The following is a 26571-nucleotide window of genomic DNA, read 5'->3' on the forward strand; positions in this document are numbered from 1 at the left end:
TGAGCTGGTTCACTCCCCAAATGGCTGCAACAGCCCATTAAGCCACAACGCCAGCCCCCATTCTTATTACATGGGTACAGGGGCCATCCTCTGCTACTTTCCCAGGCACATTAGCAGGGAGCTGGATGGGAAGTGGAGCAGCCGGAACTTGAACCAGCGCCTATATGGGATGCCGATACTGCAGGCTGGGGCTTGAATCTGCACCACAGGGTCGGCCCCAAGAGTACTTTTCTTAATCTGCTCTCTGGATTTCTCAGTTTGCTTTATTTCCTTGTATTTCTAACTTGCACTCACATAGGAGGTTGGGGGCCATCCATTCTGCTCTCTTACTCCCTCTCCCAATTTAGAACAGGTGAAACCAGAAAATTACACAACAATGTGGCATAGTGACATGATGAAAACAGGGGGACTTGGAACACCTACATTGGGCAGGTGTTTAGCCTTGCAGCTGGGACACACCCATGCCATACTGGAGTGCCTAGGCTTGACACTTGGCCCTGGCTCTGACTCCAGTTTTTTTGCTAATGTAGAACCGGGGAGGTTGCTATAATGGATAACAGAATGGGTTCCTGCTACCCACGTTGGGGATCCTCAATGAGTTCTCAGCTCCAGGCTTCAGCTGGCCAGTCCCAACCATTGTGAGCATTTGGAAAGTGAACCAGTGGATACGAGCTCTCTCTCTCGCTCTCTCAGTTAAATAAATTTTAAACCGAACACGTATTTGAGACCCCCCCCCCAACCGCCACACCCTAGTTACTTAATTTTGGGCCATTTACCTGGCCTCCCTGAGCACCAATTTTCTTATCTGTAAAATAATGAATTCTAGCTAGTGAATGTGCTTATTAAATAAGACAATGCACCAAAATACATTGCACGAATTTGCTCCTTACATGTCGATACCGTTCCTCGCTGTAGCTCCACCACCAATTGCCTGTGATCTTGGACAAATTACATCACTTCTCTGAGCCCCCCCCGCCCCCGTTTCCTCTTCTACATTAGAAAAACAAAGTGATCCGACCGACGAGCTCTGCGAATCCTCTCTGTCTGCAGCTCTCCCGGGTCTTGCATCCAGGCCTGTGTTTTTCTCAAGTCCCGCCCACGGATCTGGCCGGCTTTCTAGTACCCGCCACCAGATTCCCCAAGTCGCGCCCGAGCTCCGCTTCTCCTCTGTACAGGGTATCGCCTTTTCTCTTTGCAATTGGTTCTCAGTACCCCCACCCTCCTCAATAACTCGCCTATGGAGGAGCCGGAGCCCTCCACCTCCCGCCCCTCGCTAGTGATTGGCATGAGCTCCGGGTCGTCCCCGCCCCCACTTGCCTGGCGGCGGGGCCCCGGCACCGCCCTCAGTCCCCGGGCGCTGCTGACGAGGGTGGCTGGGACCGTTAGCTCGCCAGGCTGGCAGGCTCCGGGCCGCTACTCCACTGGCAGCCGGGATGGAGACGATGCGAGCTCAGCGGCTGCAGCCTGGAGTGGGCACCGGCGGGAGGGGTACTCTTCGAGCGCTGCGGCCCGGAGTGACTGGGGCTGCGGCTGCCGCCGCCACACCCCCGGCGGGGCCCCCACCGGCCCCGCCGCCCCCCGCACCGCCCCCGCCGCCGCTGCTCCTGTCGGGGGCCCCGGGGCTGCCCCTGCCTCCCGGCGCCGCCGGCAGCCCCGCGGTGCTGCGGGAGGCCGTGGAGGCGGTGGTGAGGAGCTTCGCCAAGCACACGCAGGGCTATGGCCGAGGTGAGTCTGCGGGTCTGGCCTCCTGCGGGACACCCTCCGAAAAGGGGCCCCGCTCTCACAGCCCTCCGGATCGCTTTTCCTGGCGTGGAGTCCCCACACGCATTTCCTTTTGGGGAGTTTCCTTCTGGGCTGCACAGACGCACATGCACAAACGCACAATACACACATTTAAACCTTCCACCCCTCCCCTTCATCGGGTTATTAATATATTCTCCAGGGACCCCAATTTTTTTTTATTTGAAACAATCCTTTCTTCCCAACCTTTCTCTTCAGAAATGGAATTCCTGCTGTAGCTTAATGCCTTCACATTTCTTGACCTCTGCGAAGCAGTCCCCATTGTGTGCGATCCTGTCCTTTATCTCAGATTCAAGGCACTTTCTCATCCATATGCCCTCAGCATTTCTTCTGCCATCTCGGCGATTCCTGAACTCCATTTCCTTCATCCTGACTGTTTAATTCTTCACGTACTTACCTTCACTCTGGAATTTCTAACTTCAGATTTGCTGGGGAGTTAGGGGGTGCCCTCACAAGTTGCTCCCAAAGAATTGTGCCTTTTTCTGGCCCGGTCCCACTGAGCCCACAGCAGCTTCCTGTGACTTAGTACTTGGATGTCTTTTTTAGTATGGGGGCCTCACAACTCTGGTCTCTCTGTCTGTCTGGCCCTAGCCCAGGAACGGAGGATAAATTCCAGGTCTTGGCTCTCTCTCTCGATGTTAAATTCCGTGGAAAGGAGCCAGGTAGAAACTCCATTTCGGTTAGAAATCATCATCTTGAAGATGCCTAATTTCTGGGAAAGGGCACGTGAGGGTTTTCTTTGTTGTTTTTGTTTAACCAATGTAGAGTTTCCTGTTGGGTTGGAGTTCCAGATTTACAGCATAAGGGACAAGGAATACATAGTGGAGGGTGTGGGAGCCAGGATCTAAGTCTGGGATTTTGAAGACATCTCTTGTGTCTGATGGACCAGGTCCTGCCTGACCTGGAAGTGACTGACTGTATCTTTAACTTTCTAGTTTAACAATAAAAAGGGTTGCAGGGCTTTCTCTATAGACAATAACTGTTTTTTATTTTTGGGGGAGGGGGGAAGTGTTGTGAAAAGAGCACACATAGGCTTTGGAAATCTCTGTCACTGGCCAGCTATATCTCTGGGCGAAGGGACTTAATGCCTGTGCTTTAGTTTCCTCAAAGATTATGATAGGGATTAACTGAGCCACTTCAACTGATACTTACTGGATATTTAAAAATAATTCTTATATCAAACTTGTTGGGTCAAATTTCCTTAAGAAACACATTTATTTCCTCCCACTCGTAAACCCAGATGGCGTAAACTCAAAGATTTCAATAAAAACTGATTTTTAGATCCACTTTTCTTTATGTGCCTAGTGATGTATTCATTAATTGTCTATGATTCCTCATAGAATTTGAAATCTTGCTTTGGGGCAAGGGCCTTGCTAGGTACTAAGGATACAAATGGTTAGGATTCAGAAATTCATCATAAGGAAATATAGTTCTTTTTCTACTCAAATCCTAGGGTTAAGAAGGCTATGGGCTAGAACTGCCACCAGGTACTCTCCTGCTCCTTCAGGTCTGTTTAAGTTGAGACCCAGGAAGGCTCTCCTGACTCTGGGCACAGACCGCTTGTCTGTGCTCCTTGGAGAGCCTGTGGCTTTGCTTCCACACCGAGTGTTCTGTAAAAACGTTCTCATTTCCTTAGCAGGGCTGAGGGAATGAGGGGACTGTGCTGACAGAAAGCAATCGGTCAGGCTTCAGACCTTGGTGGTTTTCTCCTCCAACCTCCCACTTCCTCTCACAGTCTGGCTCATTATTGTTGAAGTTCTCATTTCCAGCCTGGGTACCCAGCCAGTCCTTGAGGAGAGTTTGGCAGATAATTCAGCTTCAGGCAAGCAAAATCTCTGCCGATTTGGCTCAGAAGCCCTTCTCCACATGGAATCATTTATTCCGCTTTGATTAATAGGCAAAGCTGCCACTGGCACATACCCACATACCCTTGTGACTGATGGCATGGGATTTGCGAGAATACAATTTACTTTGGTCTCCACCCAAACCATTCCCAGATCCAGCAATGCTTTACCACATCATCTTCAATTCACATCCTTCAGCTTCTTCCTGACTGCTCCGAGTTAACTTTTCCAGTCAAAGTCTTTAGATTTACCATCTCTCATAGAGGATTTCAACATTTATATGCAAAACTGTTCTGTTGTTTCACCTGTTTGTGTTTATCTCTTCCCCACTCCCACCCATCCAGGATAAGTACACAGCTCAGTATGCTGTAGGATCTTCCGTCAGTTTATATTGCATAGGATTTGGAATCAAGAGTGCCTGGCCCTGTTAAATAGTGTGATCTTGGAGAAACTGCTTAATCTCTATGCCTCATCTGTTCCATTCATTTACCAAATATTTATTGATCACCAGTTACATGGTAAACAAGACAGATAGTTAGTCCCTACCTCGATGGAGCTCATATTCTGTTAAATAGAGCATGTGTGAAAATTAATGGTGCAATAAAGCAGGATAGTACAGAAGAAAGAAGGCTGGCTTTGAGACCAATAAATGTCTCTAAATCTTGGTTCTGCTACTTCTGGTTTGTTTCTGAAATAGTTTGCTTTTGTACAGATCAGTATTATAATACATCTCTTGATAGTTTTGTGAGGATTAAATGAGATAATGAATGCAGCATGTGCAGCACACGGTACTCAACAAGTAGATGCTATTGCTATGCATTTTGAAGTGTATGTATGATAGGCTTTGTTAGCCTCACCATTTCCTTTGCCCCCTCATTGACATGTAGTCCCCTTCTCATATTTGACATCTGGCAATTCATAAACTGGCGTGATTGAGCAAATCACTTTCCTTGCCCTTGTAGTCTTCAGCCCTATTGTTTGGGGATTATTGCTCTCACTTTATTTTATAGTATGGCTTCATGATTGGAGATTTTGCCCAGCTAGTCCACTAGGTTGAACAAATGAACCTTGTGTAGTGTTTTCTGTTTAGTTGCTTTTTTTTCCTCAGAATCACAGGGTTTTTTTTTCCTGTGACTGGAATTAAATTAATTGGTCTCAATATTTCCAATTTTTGGAAATGTGAATTAATCCCTATATTAGTTTCCTGTGGCTGCTGTAACAAACCATTAGAAAATCAGTGGCTTGAAACAAAAGAAATTTATTCTCTCACTGTTCTGGAGATCAGAAGTGCAAAATCAGCATCACTATGTGAAAATCAGGGTATCTGCAGTCATGTGTCCCCCTCCCCCCACCAGAAGCTCCAGGGGAGAATCTGTTCCATGCTTCTTTCTGCTTCTGGTGGCTGCCTGCATTCCTTGGCTCATGACTATATCATTCCAAACTCAGCCTCTGTGGTAGAGATCTCTGCCTCATGCCTGCTCCTTTTTGTTTTGTTAAATCTGACTTCATTTTATAAGGACACTTGTGATTGCATTTAGGGCCCATCCAGAAAATCCAGGATAAACTCCCCAACTCAGATTCCTTAACTTAAACACTCTGCAAAGGCTTTGCCGTATAAGGTAACATCACAGGTTCTGAAGATTAGGATATTAGACAGTTTGGCAGGAGGTTTTATTCAGCCTACAATTGTCCTCCCCAAGGTCACTGTTACTCCCTCCCTTCCAAAAAGACTGTGCACTGTGGGCTGTTCATGGATATGCTCTAACAACTAGAATTCGAACTATCAGATGAAATATTGCCATAATAATGGCTTCTCTCTTGGTCATAAAAATGTGAAGTAACCTGGGCCAGCCTGTTCCCAACATCCTTTATGATCAGGGGGAGTCTTTTTACTTACCACTCAATTTCACCTTCTATTCATTATCTCTGCTCCCTCACCACAAAATTGTATTTAATTCATATGATATAAAGTTTTGACCATAGTTTAATGTGTTGGTTTAGTGTTTTTATTCTGATGGACAGATTATCTCATTCCATGTAGACATTCATCTATTATTTTATCTCCTAAGGGTAAAAGTCAAACTATGCTCATTTTTGTTCTTGTTCAACATAACGGTGCAAACACTTAAACATTATGAACTACCTTGGTGTTTCTTGTCCCTTTCAGACCTGCATCTGTCAGAGACTTCCAGAAAACAAATGTAGCTGTCGTATATGCGTATGTCTCCTAACTCACTGTTCTTTATCTGTTTGTAAACGATTATATTCATGGTTCCTCACTGAAAATCAGATAAAAACGCTGGGCTGTGCGCTCACCATGTACAAATATTCATACACACACAAATGCACACACACAATTTTACTCAACAGTTTTAGGGGGCTCGTGAGCCTCTGTGAAGCTCAGTCATGGACTGCATCTTGGGCCCTGGATTGAGATCCCCAGATTGGAGAGAACATTGGCCTCGGGATATCTAGATCCATATCCCAAACTCTGTCACAGCCCTGTGACCCCTAGCAAGTCCTTTGTCCTTCCGTAGCTTAAAGTGGGGCCAGATAATCTCTGAAGTTCCTTCCAGCTCTAAAAATGAAAAAGTCCATGAGCATTTTCAGATGCAGATCACGGTTAATTGCTTTTTTCTGGACCACTTTCTCAATGTCTCATTTCATATTCACATTTCTGAAGCAGAACTCTCCATTTCCTTTGGCTTTGAGCAGTCATTAAAAAATAGTCCTGTAACTCTGTGCCAAGTGAGATTTAACTGGATGTGGGGTAGACCTATGGTTTCAAATAGGACTTTCCCAGTTATGGTGGTCTCCCCCCTTCCTCTTTATCCCACAGTTCTCCCCGTTGTTTGGCTGTCAGGGGAGCTGTCAGCCAGTGCATTGTGCTAGATTGTCTCAAAGAGGGAACTGGCACTGAAAAGATCTCAGTGGAAACAACGACAATGGCTAAGTTTTCTGGGCGGTGTGACCTTTGAAGAGCCCTTGCCAAAACCAATGGTGGGAAAGAGTGTTTCCTTTTCATGCTGTCTTTTAATAAGAGAATAAACATTCTAAAGTCAGTTAAATATAGGACATTAGAAAGAACTTACGCTGCTTTTCAAACTCTCAGTGGGTACATGGGGTGCCCAGGGGCTGCTGAGCAGGCGAGAAAACTGTTACTATGCACCACTACATTTTGATCACCTTGCTGGCAAGGACTGTGGTATTTGTTTGTTTGTTGATTTTTTTTTCTTCATCCTTAATGCCTAGAATGGAGCCATCCACCTCTCAAGTGTTCATATTTTTGGTTAATGTGTGTGTGGCAGCCATGAAAATGGGCTATTCAACTTTCCTGCTTCAGGGAGCATAACTACCAGCCTAGCTGTTGCCTTCTCTGGGTCCATTCCACATTTGCACTGAGGTCACGTTTCCCGTATGCTGTTCTCAGCCAATGGCTGAACACCGTGGGAATATTAAGGCAGACACATCCTGGTGGGATGCTGGATGCCTTTGGCATGAGGGTTTCCTACTAGGCCAAAGCTTTCTGGGAACTGCACTACAGTCTGAGACTCTCAAATCCAAACTTTCTTCCATCTCTCTTTCCCACAGGTGTCAGACCTTTGCTGTAATCTGAAGGCCGTCCCTGGCCTCTCCTACTTCCACTGCTGTAAATCTTTCATGACTTTCCCATCTTGGTGTCTTCGTGATAAACCTGAGCTAATGCAATATAAAAGAATGAGTGAGTTGTTGTAATTAAGGGTAGGACAGTGGTCCTGTTGCAAGACACTGAAGAGCATGTGTGGTAATTTATGGTTGTGAGGCTTCAGTTACAGCTATTTGAAATCTTTTGAGATTTTCAAGTCAAAATGATCCTTTCCAAGTCAAACTGATCTCATACCTCCTCCCATTTAAAATCCTTCAGCTGCTTCCCCAGTGCCTTAGGCTGAAGTCAAGAGACTAACGTGGTCCTACTTGGTCCTGCCTCCTTTTGCAAAGCTGTCTCCACTACCCCCATCCCCTAGTCTTGTTTCTAGGGAATGCAACTCCATCCCACATTACTCTCCCCTTTATTCCCTCTTTTGTAGCCACAGTGGCCTTCAGTCATTTTATTCACCTTGCTCCCTGCTGTCAGAGCTTCTGTACATACTGTTCCTTATGCTCAGAAAACTACTGTCTCACTTCTTACCTAGTGAATTCCTACTCATACAAGAGCTTACTGCTCTTTTGGTGTCTAGGTCTGACCAAAACGTGAACTCAGAGAGGGGAGAGAGGAGGGCAGGTTGAATGCAAATTAAGTTCATCACAGTCTAGGTTTTTATTCGTTTAAACGACGATAGGTAGGCCGGCACCGCGGCTCACTAGGCTAATCCTCCGCCTTGTGGCGCCGGCACAGCAGGTTCTAGTCCCGGTCGGGGCGCCGGATTCTGTCCCAGTTGCCCCTCTTCCAGGCCAGCTCTCTGCTGTGGCCAGGGAGTGCAGTGGAGGATGGCCCAAGTCCTTGGGCCCTGCACCCCATGGGAGACCAGGATAAGTACCTGGTTCCTGCCATCGGATCAGCACGGTGCACCAGCCATGGCAGCCATTGGAGGGTGAACCAATGGCAAAGGAAGACCTTTCTCTCTGTCTCTCTCTCTCACTGTCCACTCTGTCAAAAAAAAAAAAAAAAAAAAAAAAGAAAGAAAGAAAGACGATAGGTTGCTAAGGAACACAAAATAGGTAGAGATTGCAGGTAAGTATTGAAGTTCAGCACCATTTGAGGTGTTCTAATGGCTGATGTCTTCTCTTTTTGTAGTGAATGTGGTGGAGGCACTTCAGGAATTCTGGCAGATGAAGCAGTCCCGTGGGGCTGACTTGAAGAATGGGGCGCTAGTGGTTTATGAGATGGTTCCCTCCAACAGCCCTCCCTATGTCTGTTATGTCACCCTGCCTGGGGGAAGTTGCTTTGGGAGTTTCCAGGTAAGAGTTGTGAGGTGGCAATAGCAAAGAGGAGAGCTTAGGGGATAATAAAGGGCTTTTTCTATCACTTTGACCATGAAATCTCTGTGTGAAATCACATATTTGAGGACCTAAGTCAATTCTGGATAAATGGTTCTGGCAAGCATCTGAGGCTCATTTGACCAGAGAAGAACCTCAGTAGCATGCATTTCTTTCAGCATGCAAAACTTCAAACCCACTTTGAATTTGAGAAATTATGGATAGGGGGCCGGAGCTGTGGCATAGCAGGTAAAGACACCACTTGCTGTGCTGACATCCCACATGGGTGCCAGTTCAAGTCCCAGCTGCTCCACTTCTGACCAGCTCTCTGCTATAGCCTGGAAAAGCAGTAGGAGGTGGCCCAAGTCCTTGGGCCCCTGCACTCCCATGGGAGACTGGAAAGAAGCTCCCGGCTCCTGGCTTCGGATCAGCACAGCTCCAGCTGTTGCAGCCATTTGGGGAGTGAACCAATGGATGGAAGACCTCTCTCTCTCTGCCTCTGCCTCTCTGTAACTCTGCCTTTCAAATAATAAATAAATAAATAAATCTTAAAACAAAACAAAAAAGCTTCATTTTAAAAAAAGAAATTATGGATATGCCTTGCTCAGTATATCACACTGCCAGCGCTCAACCCATGTTCTGCGTTCTAACTTCCTTTCTGCCATCTCTTTCTTGAGGATAAAGAACACTATTCCTTGCTGCCAGTACCCTTTTATAGGCAATTGCTAAAGAAAGCAATGTGGGGCCAGTGCTATGGTGTAGCCAGTAAAAGACGCCGCCTGCAGTGCCGGCATTTCATATGGGTGCCAGTTCAAGACCTGGCTGCTCCATTTCCAATCCAGCTCTCTGTTACGGCCTGGGAAAGCAGTGAGAGATGGCCCAAGTCCTTGGGCCCCTGCACCCGCGTGGGAGACCTGGAAGAAGCTCCTGGCTCCTGGCTTCAGATCAGCACAGTTCCAGCTGTTGCAGCCGTCTGGGGAGTGAACCAGTGGATGCAAGACCTCTCTCTCTCTCTCTCTCTCTCTCTTCCTCTCTCTCTGCCTCTCTGTAACTACCTTTCAAATAAATACATTAAAGAAAAAAGAGGAAAAGAAAGCAATGTTTGAACTCTAGGAGATCAAAGGGGAAGGACTATGTGTGGTAGGAATCTAAATTTTTATTTTCCCTGATGGCCAAGGGGTTAAGCCAGGTAACTCTTCTGTACCTCAGTTCCCCCATCTACCACATGGACGTTATTTCTTAAATCTTTACTACTAACATTCTACAATGATATGACCTATCATGATGAAAACAATGATTGCTGGGGCCAGTGTTCTGGCTCAGCAGGTTAAGAGCCTGCTTCCAATGCCAGCATCCCATATCAGAGTGCCAGTTTGAGTCCTGGCTGCTCTGCTTCTGATTCAGCTCCCTACTAATGTGCATGAGAAGGCAGAAAAAATGACCCAAGTACTTGGGCCTCTTCTATCCACATGGGAGACCTGGATGGCAGTACCAGGCTCCTGGTTTCCATCTCTCAGTCCAGTTTGTTTGGGCCATTTGGGGAGTGAACCAGAGAATGGCAGATTCTCTCTCTCTCTCTTGCTCTTGCTCTCACTCTCGCTCTCTCACTCTCTCTGGCACTCTGCTTTTCAAATAAATGATATAGATCTTTTAAAAATCCATCTTTAATATTAACAGTAGTTCATAGTAATTTCTCAGGATCCCATAATGGCAACCCTCCCCCTTTTTTTAAAGATTTATTTAGTTACTTGAAAGGCAGAGTTACAGAGAGGCAGAGGCAGAGAGAGAGGCAAGTCTTCCATCTGCTGGTTCACTCCCCAGACGGCTGCAACAGCTGGAGCTGGGCCAATCTGAAGCCAGGAGCCAGGGGCTTCTTCTGGGTCTCCCAGGTGGGTGCAGGGGCCCAGGGCCATATTCTACTGCTTTCCCAGGCTATAGCAAGGAGCTGAATCAGAAGTGGAGCAGCCAGGACTCAAACTGCAGGTGGTGGCTTTACCTGCTATGCCACAACGCCTCCCTCCACCCTTTTCATTAAAGATTTATTTTATTTATTTGAAAGGCAGAGTAATAGAGAGAGAGAGAGAGAGAGAGAGAGAGAGAGATCTTCCATCTGCTGGTTCACTTCCCAAAATGGAGACAATGTCCCAGGCTGAGCCAGGTCTAAACCAGGAGCCTGGAATTCCATCCTGGTCTTCCATATGGGCAGCAAGGACCCAAGAACTTCCACTGTTTTCCCAGGTACATTAGCAGAGAGCTAGACCAGAAGTGGAGCAGCCAGGACTTGAACCACTGTTTGGATTTGGGATGCCAGCATCGAAGGTGGTAACTTAACCAACTGTGCCATGGTGCTAACTGCTAAAAATGGATTTTTTTTTTACCTTGCCAACAGGAAAGCAATCTTTTGAAATGTCAATTTAGGAGTCTGAATAGGAATTTAAAGAAGATAATAGACACCTCTTCAGTTTCCCAAATGGCTCCTGTAACCCTTAGATAAGATTAGAACCCCTGCTATGTGCTTCCATAGTACCTTAAACTTCCCCTATCAGATCACTTATTATAACAAGTTATAACTGACTGTCTCTTACAGTGGAAACAAGACTCCATAAAAGTGTCTTTAGAGTATGTCTATATTCTTTCTTGTTCAGTATTAAATTGCTACCACCGCAGTCAGCACTCAGCATGTAGTAGACAATCTGTTGCATGAATGAGAGCCATTGCAGATCAGTTCCTGTGTCAGACAGAAATAGTCCCATGAAAGCTTCATCTCAAGTTGATATGGGGGAGCAAGGCAGGGAGTTAGATAGAAGTAGGTGAGCTAGAATTTTTGCCAGCCCTGCATTGTAATTTTACCCCTCACCTGTCAATCTAACATGCCTATCATCCCAGGATGCACCTGTGTCTCATCCAGGACCAGGAAGGGGGAGATAGTACGATGACCACATGGAAGTTAAATTCCATGTGGAGGCACCATAAAAATCCCAGAAAGCGTAATGCATGCTAAGATCCCACCCTGTTTGTTTGTTCAATTAAGGTACCATCCCCTCCCTCATAAGAGACTGGAGAGACTGGAATTAGGCACCCTCTTTTGTTCCTGATTCCTATTGAGGACCCATCTCTGACTACCTCTTTCTCTCTCATCTCTCTATTCATAGGCGACTCTGTAGGGCAGCCCACATCAATATGTGTCACTCCCGCTCTCTCCTTTAAATAAATTCTCCCTTGTCACTGTATGCCTCTGCTTTGTATTCTTATTTCGATGGGGGACAAGAACCTGGTGTTAAGACACCTAGGCCCATATCAAAATCAGAAAACCAAACTTTTGCCCTCAGAATATTAGCTATTTGAGAAATAAATATATACCCAGGATGACTCATGTTTTTGCTTTCTCTTCTTTGAGAATAAAGTCTTTCCCTTCTTTTACTCATCACAATTATTGATAATTACCATAATTTGATAATTTTATGATGTAGCCCATAACTGAAGCAGTTTAGTAATTTTATTTCTATTTCCTGAAGTATCTATTTGTGGCCAATTTTAGCCTGTATCTTTTAGGTTCACTTTGGCAGGTGAAATTTCTCCAGTGTTATTTTTTTACAAATGGCTTTTTCAGAAACAGCACTACAAAGTAGGCAGCAGACTAGCGCAAGAGACGTAGAACTGGAGGAACCTTAGGAGCAAGAAAATTTAGGGTTAGTGCATCAAACTCCATATCCTGTCTCAGAGGAAAATGTCAGCTAAAGGAAATTAAGAATTAATGAGAGTAAGGATGGTTAAGTAGTGAACATATCCTAGTCAACTTTTTAATTTCATCTTTTAACTTCTGCTTGTTTGAAAGGCAGATATACAGAAAGAGACAGAGAAATCTTCTATCTGCTAGTTCACTTCTCAAATGCCCTGAACAGCGAGGGATGGGCCAGGCTGAAACCAGGAGCCTGGAACTCCATCCTACTCTCCCATGTGGATGGCAGGGACAAGTAGTTGAGCTGTGATCTGCTCCCTCCTAAGTGTTCACTAGCAGGAAGCTGGAATCATGAGTGCAGCCAGGACTCGAACCCTGGCACTCAGATACGGAATGGGAGTGCCCCAAGCAACACTTTGACTGCTACACCAAATGCCACCCCTGACTGCAACTTCACTTTCTTCTAATCTTGATCATAAATGGCAAAGGGCACAGAGACCTTTGAGGCAGCCAATAAAGCTGAGTTATGAAGGAATACTGTGGTGGCTAGGGCTCTGAGGTTGAATGACTTAAGACTTCTGAAAAATCAGGCTTGTTCCAAGGTACCTATGTTAGATATAATGTAAATGGATTAATTTTTTATTTTTCTTTGCATTCCTCAACTCAGTTTTCCTTCCCCTAAATACCCTTCTGCTCCTTGCTTTCACTGGAGAGGAAAAAAGACAATGACAATGAATTCCTTCTTTGGCTTCAACTTAGACCTTGTTCAGAGATAGCTTCTTTGGCTCATTACATTACTGGAGAAATTGCCTGCTCAGAACTAAAAGTGAAATCCAGGACCAGTGTTGTGACACAGCAGGTTTTGTCACAACATCAGCAGCCCGTATCGAAGTGCTGGTTTGAAACCTGGCTACTCTGCTTCTGACCCAGCTCTCAGCTCATGCACCTGGGAGGCAGCAAATGATGGCTCAGCTACTTAAGTTCCTGCTTGTGTGGGAGAGATGCCGATGGAATTTCTGGTTCCTGGCTTCACCTGGCCCAGCCCTGGCTCTTGTGGCCATTTGGAGAGTGAGTCAGTGGGTGGAAGATATTCTCGCTCTCGCTCTCTCTCTGTAACTATGCCTTTCAAACAAATAAATAAATACTTATTTTTAAAGTGAAGGCTGAGAATACCAGATGGGTGCATGTAAGAGAGAATAGAGGCCTCTGCAGAAGCAGCCTAGATACAGCTCTGGTTTTTTTTTTTAAAGATTTATTTTATTTGAAAGGAAGAATTGGAGAGGGAGAGAGGTCAAGACAAAGAGAGAGAGGTCTTCCATCTGCTGGTTCACTCTCCAAATGGCTGCAACAGCAGGAGCTGGGCCAATCTGAAGCCAAGAGCTAGGACCTTCCTCCAGTCTCTCACGTTTTTGCAGGGGCCCAAGGAGTTGAGCCATCTTCCACTGCCTTCCCAGGCCACAGCAGAGAGCTGGATCTGAAGAGGAGCAACCAGGATTCAAACTGGCGCCCATATGGGATGCAGGCACTGCAGGTGGCAGCTTTGCTGGCCCCAGTACAGCTCTGTTTTAATCACGGGTTATCTAGTTGAAGCCAAACAACCTTGCCTGTCCACAGACCAAGGAAACAAGTTACAAATTTCTCACAAGCTGGCCAGAGTCTGGCTTTTGAGTAATTAATTCCGTTGACAGTTTAAGCAGAGGTATTTTTCACGTCCAGTGATAATATGCTGACTTCAGCAGCCTTTCCTTATTCTGCATTCAATTTGGAATGAGCTACAGCTGTCTCCAGTTCCTTAATGACTTCAGGATGTTGAATCAAAGTTATATTTCCAAACATCCCAACCATGTTACAGTTAAAGACTTTGGAAAGTGTGTCAAATACAACTGATTTGTCTAAAGCAGGGGTGGGGAACGTCCAGCCCTCAGGCCACATAAGGCCCTCAAAATCATTTGATCTGGCCCTGCCAAGGCAACTGCAGGCAGGACTCAGAAATCACTAAATCTATAGCAGGCTCGTTTTCTAAGCTGACAATTTTGTATGGCCTGTGAATGATGTTATAAATATCCAAATGGCCCTTGGCAGAAAAAGTTTCCCCACCCCTGAAGAATGTCCAACTGTCTTCTATTTCGAGTGTTTCTTTCCCACTGATCCTTGCTTTTCAATTACACTCGGGATTTATGTTCTCTCTCCCCTCTGCCTAGTTTTGCCCCACTAAAGCTGAGGCTCGGCGGAGTGCTGCGAAGATTGCGTTAATGAACTCTGTGTTTAACGAACATCCTTCGCGAAGAATCACTGATGAGTTCATTGAGAAGAGTGTCTCGGAGGCCCTGGCATCTTTCAACGTAAGTCATTTGGAAAGGAGGGTGGGGGTGGGAGAAGTGGCTGATTGGGAAATCTTGTAAATTCCTGGGGCATACCCATGCATTCTTACCTGTCTCCGTGTCTGTTCTTTCTGTTTCCTCTGTCAATCTTGCATGTCACAAGGTCCATGTATCTCAGGCTGTAATTCTGTATGTGGGTTTGTAGGGTTTTTTGTTTTGTTTTGTTTCTTTGATTGTATGTCTTTGATATCTAGAAAATTTTAATTCAAGAATTATGGAATTTTAGAGCTATCCCAAAATGGAAATTGAACTTGAATTTTGCTTTTCCCAATTTTGGTTTAAAACCTTATCCCTGACTATTCCTTTATTATGATTGTTTTTGTGGTCATATGTCTCCTGACTCTATTACTATATGACATTAATAACTAACCCCTTTCCAATGCAGTGGCTTGGTCTTTTTCCTTTTCAGGAATGGATAGGAAAATTTTGTTTATTTTTTTTTAAAAGAACACATGGTAAGAATGGCGTGGCTGGCCTTGTGGCACAGTAGGTTAAGCTGCTGCTTGAGGTACTGACATCCCATAGCACCGGTATTGCATGGCAGAGTGCAGGTTTAAGTCCCAGCTGCTCCAGTTCCAGCCAGCATCCTGCTAATGTGCCTGGAAAGGCAGTGGAAGATGGCCCAAGTTCTTGGGCCCTTGCTACCCATATGGGAGACCAGGATGGAGTTCCTGGCTCCTGGCTTTTACATAGCCCACCACTAGCTATTGCAAGCATTTAGGGAGTGAACCAGCAGATGGAAGATATCTCTCTCTCTCTCCCTTTCAAATAAATAAATATTTAAAAATATACTGGCTTTACTATGTTACTTAGGAACGATCCATTTTTCTCCTATTATCTTTTTGCCCCAATCAATAGCATCTGTAGGGAATAAAAATACATACACATATATATATTCATATATATATGTAACATTTTTTTATTTGAAAGGCATAGTTAGAGAGAGAGAGAGAGAGAGAGAGAGAGAGAGGTAGAGACAAAGAGAGAAGTCTTCCATATGCTGGTTCATTCCCCAAATGGCTGCAATGTCTGGGATGGGCCAGGTGGAAGCCAGGAGCTTCTTCCAGGTCTCCCACGTGGATACAGGAGCCCAAGCATGTAGGCTATCTTCCACTGCTTTCCCAGGCACATTCGCAGGGAGCTGGGTCAGAAGTGAAGCAGCTAGTACTCAAACCAGTGCCCATATGGGATGCCGGTGTCACAAGTGGTGGCTTTACCTACTATGTCATAATGCCAGCCCCAAATACTTTTATATTAAAACCAGTTAAAATGGCCGGCGCCGTGGCTCACTAGGCTAATCCTCCGCCTTGCAGTACCGGCACACCGGGTTCTAGTCCCGGTCGGGGCGCCGGATTCTATCCCGGTTGCCTCTCTTCCAGGCCAGCTCTCTGCTGTGGCCAGGGAGTGCAGTGGAGGATGGCCCAAGTACTTGGGTCCTGCACCCCATGGGAGACAGGATAAGTACCTGGCTCCTGCCATCGGATCAGTGTGGTGCGCCGGCCGCAGCGCGACAGCCGCGGCGGCCATTGGAGAGTGAACCAACGGCACAGGAAGACCTTTCTCTCTGTCTCTCTCTCTCACTGTCCACTCTGCCTGTCAAAAAAAAAAAAAAAAAAAGTTAAAATTGAGAAAGTACATTTGCTTTTCTTCAATCACCTCGTGGTATTGTAAAATGAATCATCAGTTTGGATTATTAAAAAGCAGGATGTGTAGTACTTAGGAGCACGTATTGAAATTATGATTCTACCACCTGGCACATGTTTCTCCATGTGCTCATGTCCACACAAACTGATTTTGTCAGAGAGGTGCCAATTCCAACATAGGTAACAGACATTCCATTCGTTAATTACATAGTTCTCACTCCTTGTTACTCATGTTTCTTGAGTCACCCGAAGTGTTTGTATTAGACAATGGCAAGAAAATCTCATTTATCTTTGTATACCCTTTGCAGCTCCATTTCTATAGTTGAGATGAAATGTTTGAGGAGAGAACTATATCTTGGGATACCCATAGACATGGCTACATGAAGGAAGACTCTGCCTACTAGTGGTTGGGGGGTAGTGGATGTGTTTTGGGACTTTTGTCTTCAATAAAGCATATAATGAAGAAGAAAAAAAAGAAATTATGATTCTACTAGCTGTGTAACTGCAGAAGCTACTGCATTAAGTCTCAGTCTCTTCATCTGCAGAATGGGATTGCTTTCAATAGGATTGCTAAATAAAAAATATAATATACTGAAGCACTTAGCACATGTTGTCTGTTTAGATGCCATTGGATGCAAATAACAGAATATTTTACTTTGAATTGACTTAATAAATAAAGGAAGGAAATGTATTATCCAATATGACAGGAAGTTCAGAAATAGAGAAAATTTCAGGGCTGATTGATTCCATGGATCAAGTACATCATTATCTACTGGCTTAGATTATTTCCATCTCTCCACACAGCCTTCTTCTAGATGTTGACTTTTTCCTTGGGCTCAGTGCCGTCAGGGTACAAGTTGGCTGCAGATTTTCAGACACTCAATATAAACATACCTACGTTCAGAGACAGAGACTATATTTTCTAGTGTTTCTAGTTAGTAGTAAAGAGTTCTTTCCCAGAAACTCCCTAGCAGACCTCCATTCAGCTTCTCAGAATTCCCAGTGTAAAACAAATTTCTGGGGCTGGTGTTTGGTTCAGTAGTTAAATATGCCACACTGGGGGCTGGCACTGTGACATAGTAGGCTAAGTCTCCACCTGCAGCACCAGCATCCCATATGGGTGCTGGTTGTGTCTTGGTTGTTCCTCTCCCAATTTAGCTATGCTTATGGCCTGGGAAAGCAGTGAAAGATGGCCCAAGTGCTTGGGCCTTTGCACCCACATGGGAGAGCTGGAAGAAGTTCCTGGCTCCTGGCTTTGGATTGTCCCAGCTCCAGCTGTTGTGCCCATTTGGGGAGTGAACCAGCAGATGGAAGACCTTTCTCCATGTCTCCGTCTCTCTCTCTCTCTCTGTATCTCTGCCTCTCAAATAAATAAAATCTTAAGAAAAAAAAAAAAAGATGCCACACTGCTTTGGGATTCCTGTGTCCCATACTGGAATGCTTGAGTTTGAATGTTGACTCTGTTTCCAATTCCAGCTTCCTGCTGATGCACACCCTGGGAGGCAGCAGGGAATGGTTCAAGTGGTTGGGCCATTCATGTGGGAGACCTGGGTAGAGTTCCTGGTTCCTGGATTCAGCATGGCCCAGCCATGGCTGTTTTGGGCATTTGGAGAGTAAACAAGCAGATGGAAGACCTCTGTCTGTCTGTCTCTCTATCCCTGTTCCTGTCAAATAAATAAAAATAAATGAATAAAAAATGTTAGAAGAACAAATTACTAGCAAATTTACTTTCTGGAGCTGAGCCATATTCAGTCTCCTCTGAGGCATGTAGGAGATGGTGGTTACTAAGGATACTACACTAAGGGTGTAGGAAGGAAAAAGGAAAGAAATCTCAGGTCTGTCATAAGCAGTGTATATTATAAAGTGTCTAAGAAATGTAAATTATTATTTCTCCCATGCCACTGCTTCTTTTTGATTAACCCCCAAAACTGAGAAATAATGGATTTCTCATTAATTTCCCAGTAGAATTCCAATTCTTCAGAATAATATTCATTTGGGCTTAGCCATGGATAAAGGGTAATGCTCCCATTCTTGGCTTTCTACCTTTTTTTTTTTTATTTTAAAAAGGTATATTTTATTTATTTGAAAGGCAGAGTCACAAAGAGACACAGAGAGAGATCTTTCATACACTGGTTCACTCCCCAAATGGCTGCAATGGCCAGGGCTGAGCCAGGCCAAACCGGGAGCCAGGAACTCCATCCAGGTTTCCCACGTGGGTGGCAGGGCCCCCAAGCTCTTTGGCCACCTTCTGCTGCTTTTCCAGGCAGATTAGGAGGGAGCTGCCTCAGAAGTGAGCAGCCAAGAGTTGAACCAGCGCTCATATGGGATGCTCAAGTCGCAGGCACGGCTTAACCCGCTGTGCCACGATGCCAGTCCCTTAGCCTTGGTTCCTAAAGGTTCTGAATCTGGCACAATATTGTACTCTGTCTTTTGACAAATCACTTAGCTTCAGTTTGTCTTTTGCATTTGTAAAATAGATCAGTTGGGTTAAATTATCTCTAATTTATTTCCAATTATATTCTAGTAATCCTTTCACTTACCAAGTATTCTATGATAAATGTTTGTTGAATAGATGTGTTGGTTTAACCATGTTAGATGTGGGAGTATGGCTTCCTAACTGGTAGCTTCCCAACTGGTAGGACATGCCATTCTTAGATACTTCGAATAGGCTATCAGTGGACCATGAGGTCGATCCTCTCCATCAGATCAGCAGATGGGCAAGTCCTGGCACAGATGGACTTCTCAGCCCAAAGTTCCTGTGGGTACCAGCAGCTTTCTCCATATGGCCTCATTGGCTGTACAGATAAAATCATTATTTTATATGTGCCATGTCATGAAAAAGTTTGGAAGGTAGTGAATAAGGCATCATATTGAACAATTATAGACAAAAATAAATGGTTATTTTCCTCGGAGCCCTAAAGCCCAATTTTGAAGATTACATTTTTCCTTCCCTCCAGCTTTTTATTTCTAATTCCTTGCTGATCTTTACTTTTCTACAATAAAATGAATTTGGATATAATCCGATTGGCTTCTTATCTTTAAGATTTATTTATTTGAAAGGCAGTTACAAAGAGAGGGGGAGAGGAAGAGGGAGAGGGAAAGAGAGAGACTGTCTGGGCCGGCGCCGCGGCTCACTAGGCTAATCCTCCGCCTTGTGGCACCGGCACACCGGGTTCTAGTCCCGGTCGGGGCACCAGATTCTGTCCCGGTTGCCCCTCTTCCAGGCCAGCTCTCTGCTGTGGCCAGGGAGTGCAGTGGAGGATGGCCCAAGTCCTTGGGCCCTGCACCCCATGGGAGACCAGGAAAAGCACCTGGCTCCTGCCTTCGGATCAGCGCGGTGCGCCAGCCACAACGCACCAGCCGTGGCAGCCATTGGAGGGTGAACCAACGGCAAAAGGAAGACCTTTCTCTCTGTCTCTCCCTCTCTCACTGTCCACTCTGCCTGTCAAAAAAAAAAAAAAAAAAGAGAGAGAGAGAGAGAGAGACTGTCCATCTGCTGGTTCATTTTATTTTTTATTTTATTTATTTATTTATTTATTTATTTATTTATTTATTTTGACAGGCAGAGTGGACAGTGAGAGAGAGAGACAGAGAGAAAGGTCTTCCTTTGCCGTTGGTTCAACCTCCAATGGCCGCCGCGGCTGGCGCACTGCGGCTGGCGCCACAAGGCAGAGGATTAGCCTAGTGAGCTGCGGCGTCGGCCACCATCTGCTGGTTCATTCAGACATGCTGAAGCCAGGAGCCAGGAGCTTCATTGGGGTCTCAAACCGGCGCCCATACAGAATGGCAGCAGCTTTTTCCACTATGCTACAGTGCCGGCCCCAATCTGATTGGCTTCTGACCTCTACCCTAGTCCTTCTCTCAGAGTACAGAACCAATTCTTACGTTGGGGTGTGAGTATATGTGGAAATGGCTAGAAAGAGCAGGTAGCTTCTCAGAAAGCAGGACGGAGCAGGACTACTACGTTCCCGGCAGTCTCCTGGCCCCCTCTTCCTAGATTAGGCTGACAAAAGAGTCATCAGTAAACTAGGAGATACCCTGTTTTGGAAGTTCCAGCCAAACCCAAGATTTGAAATTACCCACAGTATATAAACCAGAGAGGAAAACCACCACCAAATGTCACCAAACCATAGCCAGTACCAGAATGGATTTAGATTATATATGATTGTATACTGTATACGAAGGTGAGGCTAATAATGCATTTACTTTAGAATTGCCTGAAGTTTTTATTTTGTATTTATTGGTTTCACTTTATTTGAAAGGCAGAGAGAGAGAGAGAGAGAGAGAGAGAGAGAGAGAGAGAGAAAGGAGAGAGAGAGATCTATTCACTGTTTCACTCCCTAAATGCCCACAATAGCTGGACTGGGCCAGGCCAAAGCCAGGAGTCTGGAACTCAATTGGGGCTCCCATGTGGGTGGCAGGTACACATATACTTAAGCTGTCATCTTATGCCTCTCAAGGTGGACATCAGCAGGAAGCTGGGATTGGAAGTGGAGCCAGGACTTGAACCCAGGTACTCTGATATGGGATGCAAGTGTCCCAAGTGGCATTTTAACCACCACACCAAAAGCCAACCCCTCACTGTAGGTTTTAGAGCACATGTATCTCTTTTTCATTCTTTTTTAACTTAAAAAAAGTATTTAATTCTCAAAACAATCCTATAAGGTAATTATGACTAGTAATAGTTCCAGTTCACACTCTTAACTTCTATTGTTTTTTGAACATGCTAGGCTTGAAAGTAGGACAATGTATAGTAGTTATACACCTGCTGGGTCATACAACTACAGCATACATAGTAAACAAATGGCTAGGAAGTCAAAATGCTGCCTAGACATTCTCATTATTATGGCTCCTACTGATTCCTTTTTATTTTTTAATTTTTAAAAATATTTATTTAGGGGCCAGCACTGTGGTACAGTAGGTTAAAGCCCTAGCCTGCAGTGCCAGCATCCCATATGGGCTCTGGTTTGAGTCCCAGCTGTTCTACTTCCAATCCAGCTCCCTGCTAATGTGCCTGGGAAAGCAGTGGAGGATGGTCCAAGTCATTGGGCCTCTGCACCTGCATGGGAGACTCTGAGGAAGCTCCTGGCTCCTGGCTTTGGCCTGGCCCAGCCCTGGTCGTTACAGCCATTTGAGGAATGAACCAGTGGATACAAGATCTCTCTATCCTCTTCCCTCTCTCTCTCTCTCTCTGTAACTCTGACTTTCAAATAAATAAATAAACTTTTTTAAAAATTTATTTATTTGAAAATTTATTATTTATTTATTTATACAGAACAACAAGGAAAGGGAGAGAACGTCCATCCATCTGCTGGTTTACTCCCCAAATGCCTGCAACAGCCAGGGCTGGGCAGGCCAAAGCCAGAAGCCAAGAACTCTATTTGGGTTTCCCATGTGGGTGGCAGGGGCCCAAGAACTTGAGCCATCATCCACTGCTTTCCCAAGTGCTTTACCAGGGAGCTGGATTGGAGGTGGAGTAGCTGGGACTCAAACAGGCACTCCAGTATGGGATACCAGTGTTGCAGGTCATAACTTAAAAAAAAAAAGATTTATTTATTTATTTGAAAGGCAGAGTTACAGAGAGGCAGAGGCAGAGAGAGAGGTGTTCCATTCAATAGTTTGCTCCCCCAGATGGCCGCAATGGCCAGAGCTGTGCCAGATCTGAAGCCAGAAGCCAGGAGCTTCTTCTAGGTTTCCCACGTGGGTGCAGGGGCCCAAGGACTTGGGCCATCTTCTACTGCTTTCCCAGGCCATCGAAGAGAGCTGGATCAGAAGTAGAGCAGCCGGGACTCCAGCCAGCACCCATATGGGATGCTGGTACTGCAGGTGGCCACTTTACTTGCTATGCCACAGCACCGGCCCCCTTGCAGGTGGTAATTTAACCTGCTGTGCTACAATGCCAGCCCCAGTAAATAAAATATTTTAAAATGCATGATTACTCTGGGGTCCTGTGGGTCTTTGCTGACCAAGAGAATAGACACTAGCCACATATGGCCACGAAGCGCTTGAAATGTGGCAAGTATGAATTGAAATGAAATGTGCTTTAGGGGGCCAGCACTATGGGGTAGTAGGTAAAGCTGCTGATGCCAGCATCCTTTATGGGGCAGGTTTGTGTCCTGGCTGTTCTGCTTCCTATCCAGCTCCCTGGGGCCTGGGGAAAGCAGCAGAGGATGCCCATGTGGTACACCCAGAAGACACTCCTGGCTCCTGGCGCCTGACTCCAAGCTTTGGCCTGGTTGTGGCCATTTGGGGAGTGAACTAGTGGATGGAAGACCTCTCTCTATATATATAACTCTTTCAAATAAATAAAATAATAAAAATAAAATAAAAATATTTTTGACAGGCAGAGTGGATAGTAAGAGAGAGAGAGACAGAGAGAAAGAAAATAAAAATAAAAATATTTTTAAAAAACATTCCATTAATATTTTTATGATTACAGTGAGGAAAAATATTTTGAGTTTATTGGGTTAATAAAGTATATTATTAAAATTAATTTTATCTATTTATATTAGTATGGTGACTAGAAAGTTTAAAATTAAATTTGTGGCTTATACCATATTCCTATTGGACAGTGCTACTGGAGGTGAAAATCTTGATCCAAAATCTATTTTTCTTTTCCTCTCTTCTGTTACCAGGGCAACAGGGAGGAAGCAGACAATCCAAATACAGGGATCGGTGCCTTCCGATTTATGCTGGAATCCAACAAGGGCAAGTCAATGCTAGAGTTCCAGGTACTGTTTCACTTACTTTCGTGGCTCTAATAACATTATATATATATATATTATATAACATATCATATATTATATCATATATAACATATATGATATATCATACATATAACATATATACATATATATCATATATCATATATAATATGTCATATATAATATAAAATATATATCATACTTCCTATTAATTCCTCCCTTGTTAGAATATTTTTCAAAATATAAACACCTTTCTTCCCCCAAGGGTCTATCAGAGTTGGTGGTGAGAGATGCTTCCACAATACCTTTGTAAAAGGTCCCCCACGTCATTCAGATGCAGCTTGCCAATATAAAATCACTGTCTTGGTCCTTCAATCTCCTTCCCCCAGGAGCTGATGACAGTCTTCCAGCTGCTGCACTGGAATGGCAGCCTCAAGGCCATGAGAGAAAGGCAGTGCTCTCGGCAGGTAGGAGATCTTACGGTTGCAGGGTCTAGCCGAAGGACTATGTTGAGGTGGCTGCTATCTTGGAATAAGTAGGCATATGGTTATCAGATTATGAATATATGGATCGTTACCTACATACCCTCTTCACTCCTGTGATGTTTCCTATTTAGATGATGACTGTGATTTGCTTGCTACCGTGTTTCCCCCACCTGGAGGTTTCTGTGAAGTGTCTCCTTGGGAAACTGCGGTGCTGACTTTAGTTCTGACTCCAAAGCTATGAGTTTCTCGTCCCCAATGGGCCAATGTGGTATGATATGAACTTTTACCTTCTCCGTAATCTTCACATTCCTTCCCCGACTAGGAGGTGTTGGCTCATTATTCGCACCGGGCCCTAGATGATGATATTCGCCACCAAATGGCCTTGGACTGGGTGAGCCGAGAGCAGAGTGTGCCAGGGGCACTGTCCAGAGAGCTGGCCTCCACTGAGCGGGAGCTGGATGAAGCCCGGCTGGCAGGCAAGGAGCTGCGCTTTCACAAGGAGAAGAAAGATATCCTCATGCTGGCTGCTGGACAGTTGGGCAATATGCATTCCTCCAACTGCTAGGCGTGCACCCGCCTACTCCCCATCCTCTCCAGGCCCTTTTTTGTATGTTTCCTTTCTAAGACGTAGGATGATTTCTGTATATACTTTCTCAATTTTATACTTTAAAATATAGATTATATATATATGTATATGTATAAATTCTACATCTGGATTCCTATTTGCTAAGAGATCCCTTTTTGTTAACTTCCAGTTTGGGGATGTAGTTTCATTTGAAACATTTCGTCTCCACTTCGTGGGAAAGAGCAGCCTGTCTTTGGAGCTTTCTTGGCTCTTAAACTTCCATGTTAATGCTGTGTAATCATTTCCATAGCACAATGATTGACAAGGGTTCATGCCTCCTTTAAAAATAACAGGTAGCCTGAATGACTGTGTGCTCCACCCTCACCCTCATTCCTCTTTGCTTCTGGACTCCAACAAACATGAAGCCTTAGCTTTGGTTAATCCTCAGCTGGGCCTGCCTGAAAGTCCTGCCCTCCCTGCCACTACCTTGCTTCTTATCTGCCTCCAAATGCTACTTTGTTTTGAGACTTCCTTACCTTATTAGGAAGGAAGTGGAGATTTGACTTCTTATTTTCAAATCACTCCTGAGAAACTGCCCAGGAACAAGAAAGGAACTGTAAACATGATTTGTAGAGGTTTACTGCCTAATTCGCTTCTGGGGCACATCTATACTGTGCCAGTAATCCAGAGTTCTGGATACACTCTACAATAGGAAGGGGTCAACGCTGAAACTGATTATCTGTCAATATTCCCTTTTCACTTCTCCCTTGCTCACTCAACTTAGTTAAACCCTGTATTTAGACCTTCCTGCCAGCTGAGATTTGGAGAAAGCAAAAACATATTTCCCTTCTCCCAACGTTTTGCTCTTTGGAAGCACTGTCTGCCTTATTTGGTGAATGAGAGCCAAAATCTCTCTGCACATTCCCTCTGTGTTGCTATGTTTACTATGTTAGATACATGCACCTTAGATTCTCACTTGCTTTCTCTCTGTTCTTCTTCCTCTACATTGATCATTAGAGCATGAGCTGATCAGAATTAGATGAGAGTTTGATACTACAACACTTCTGACTGGAATCTTGGGAGACTGAGGAGAAGAAAGAAGAATCAATGATCAACTGTTTGTGTTTTTAATATCATTCTCTGGGGTGATGTAAGAGAGGAATGATCTGGATGATGGCTCTTTTTGGAGAATGCTTTTGGAGGTCTAAGATATGTTTTTCCCTTGTCTCTGTGATCTCCCTTACAGAACTTTGTTGCTGAGTGCATTTCCTAAACTGAACTTGTGAAGTTAAATGCTCCTGTAATTAAGTGGACTTTCCACTTAATGATTATACAGACTTTGCTTTAGAAAGAGGTTAGGAAACAGGCCACAGTTTGCTCTTCCATATTAGAGGCAAGATTGAAAGGCAGCTTTCTTGCTTTGAAATCATCTTGGTGATCGGTACATGTGGGATCAGAGGTAAGGAAACCAGCTACAATTGTGTTACTGCTTGAAAGGGGCTTCCTGGAAGTCTCCATAGCCCCATCTTTGTATTCCATGAAACACATGTAGGGTTGGGGGTAGAGGTGCTGTCATTAAATAATAGGTGTGTCTGTTTTAATTGATATTTATAATCCAGAAACCAGAAACACTCCAGTTTCTCCTATGCCCCTTTCTCTGGGAAAAGAAGTGTTAAGGGGGCAAGTTATGGAAAGAATTGTCTTTGCACCTTCTGGATTTATTTTCTTTTTCTCAAATACCAACCAGTAAGCAATAAGTTTTTACCAAATGTCTATGCTTTTATCAAAGAACTTGAGAAAAATTGTTCCCTGATTATGTTCTCTTTTGGTGTCAAAGATTTTACTCTTTTTAGTACTTTCTATGTATTTTATATGTATAATTTTATACAATTAACAATTAAAAATAGATTTTGGTCTAGTGAGCCAGATCGAGTCTTTCTTGAGACATGTAACAGAGGAGCTCTAAAATGGCTCCATTCTTTCACATCTATACTACAAAATTACTTTTATTAGTATTTTTTAAGTGGTAGAAATAAGACAGTAATGCTAGGGAATGGCAACCTGCCTCTCCTCACCCAAACATTTAAGGATTTTGTTCCAGGCCCTTTCTCTTCAACTCTACCTATTCCATACCTTACCCACGATAGGGGCTTAAACTTATACATATGATCCCCAAATCTGTTTTTTCCACTTCACCCTGTTTTGAGTGTTTACCTCTATAGTTCCACACAATGGACATCACTACTTGAACATGAAACACTTTTTTGACATATCCAAAATAAAACCCATTTCTCTATACTTGTTCCTGTGACTTCCCAAATCAGTTAAGGAATTATTATCCACACAGTTATTTAAGCCACAAACTTCTGATCCATCTTCAACTTTTCCCTATCATCATCCAATCGTTTAATGTTGAATCTAGCTCCTATGTAAACTCCTTAATCTGTTTTGTCCACATTTACTGCCTTGGTTCCTTCTCATCTCTAGCCTAAACCACTGCTATAGCTTGCTAAC

The 26571-nt window shown here is 44.4% G+C and overlaps 1 protein-coding gene and 1 long non-coding RNA gene across 2 annotated transcripts; one reads left to right on the forward strand and one right to left on the reverse strand.

The window, feature by feature from the left end:
* Positions 1-1330: 1330 nt before the first annotated feature.
* On the forward strand, positions 1331-25979 carry LIX1L (limb and CNS expressed 1 like). Its single transcript, XM_008264538.4, has 6 exons — positions 1331-1725; positions 8419-8582; positions 14481-14621; positions 22939-23034; positions 23397-23474; positions 23815-25979. The coding sequence occupies exons 1-6, from the start codon at positions 1434-1436 to the stop codon at positions 24055-24057; spliced, it is 1014 nt and encodes a 337-aa protein (XP_008262760.2). The 5' UTR covers positions 1331-1433; the 3' UTR covers positions 24058-25979.
* Positions 14711-23918, reverse strand: LOC103350076 (uncharacterized). The gene is made up of 3 exons (XR_011390471.1): positions 23780-23918; positions 23313-23532; positions 14711-14850 (listed from the first exon to the last, which is right to left on the reverse strand). It is a non-coding gene; the product is annotated as an uncharacterized lncRNA (long non-coding RNA).
* Positions 25980-26571: the final 592 nt, after the last annotated feature.

The sequence above is a fragment of the Oryctolagus cuniculus genome, chromosome 7 (genome assembly GCF_964237555.1).
Source record: "Oryctolagus cuniculus chromosome 7, mOryCun1.1, whole genome shotgun sequence".
Classification (NCBI taxonomy): Eukaryota; Metazoa; Chordata; class Mammalia; order Lagomorpha; family Leporidae; genus Oryctolagus; species Oryctolagus cuniculus.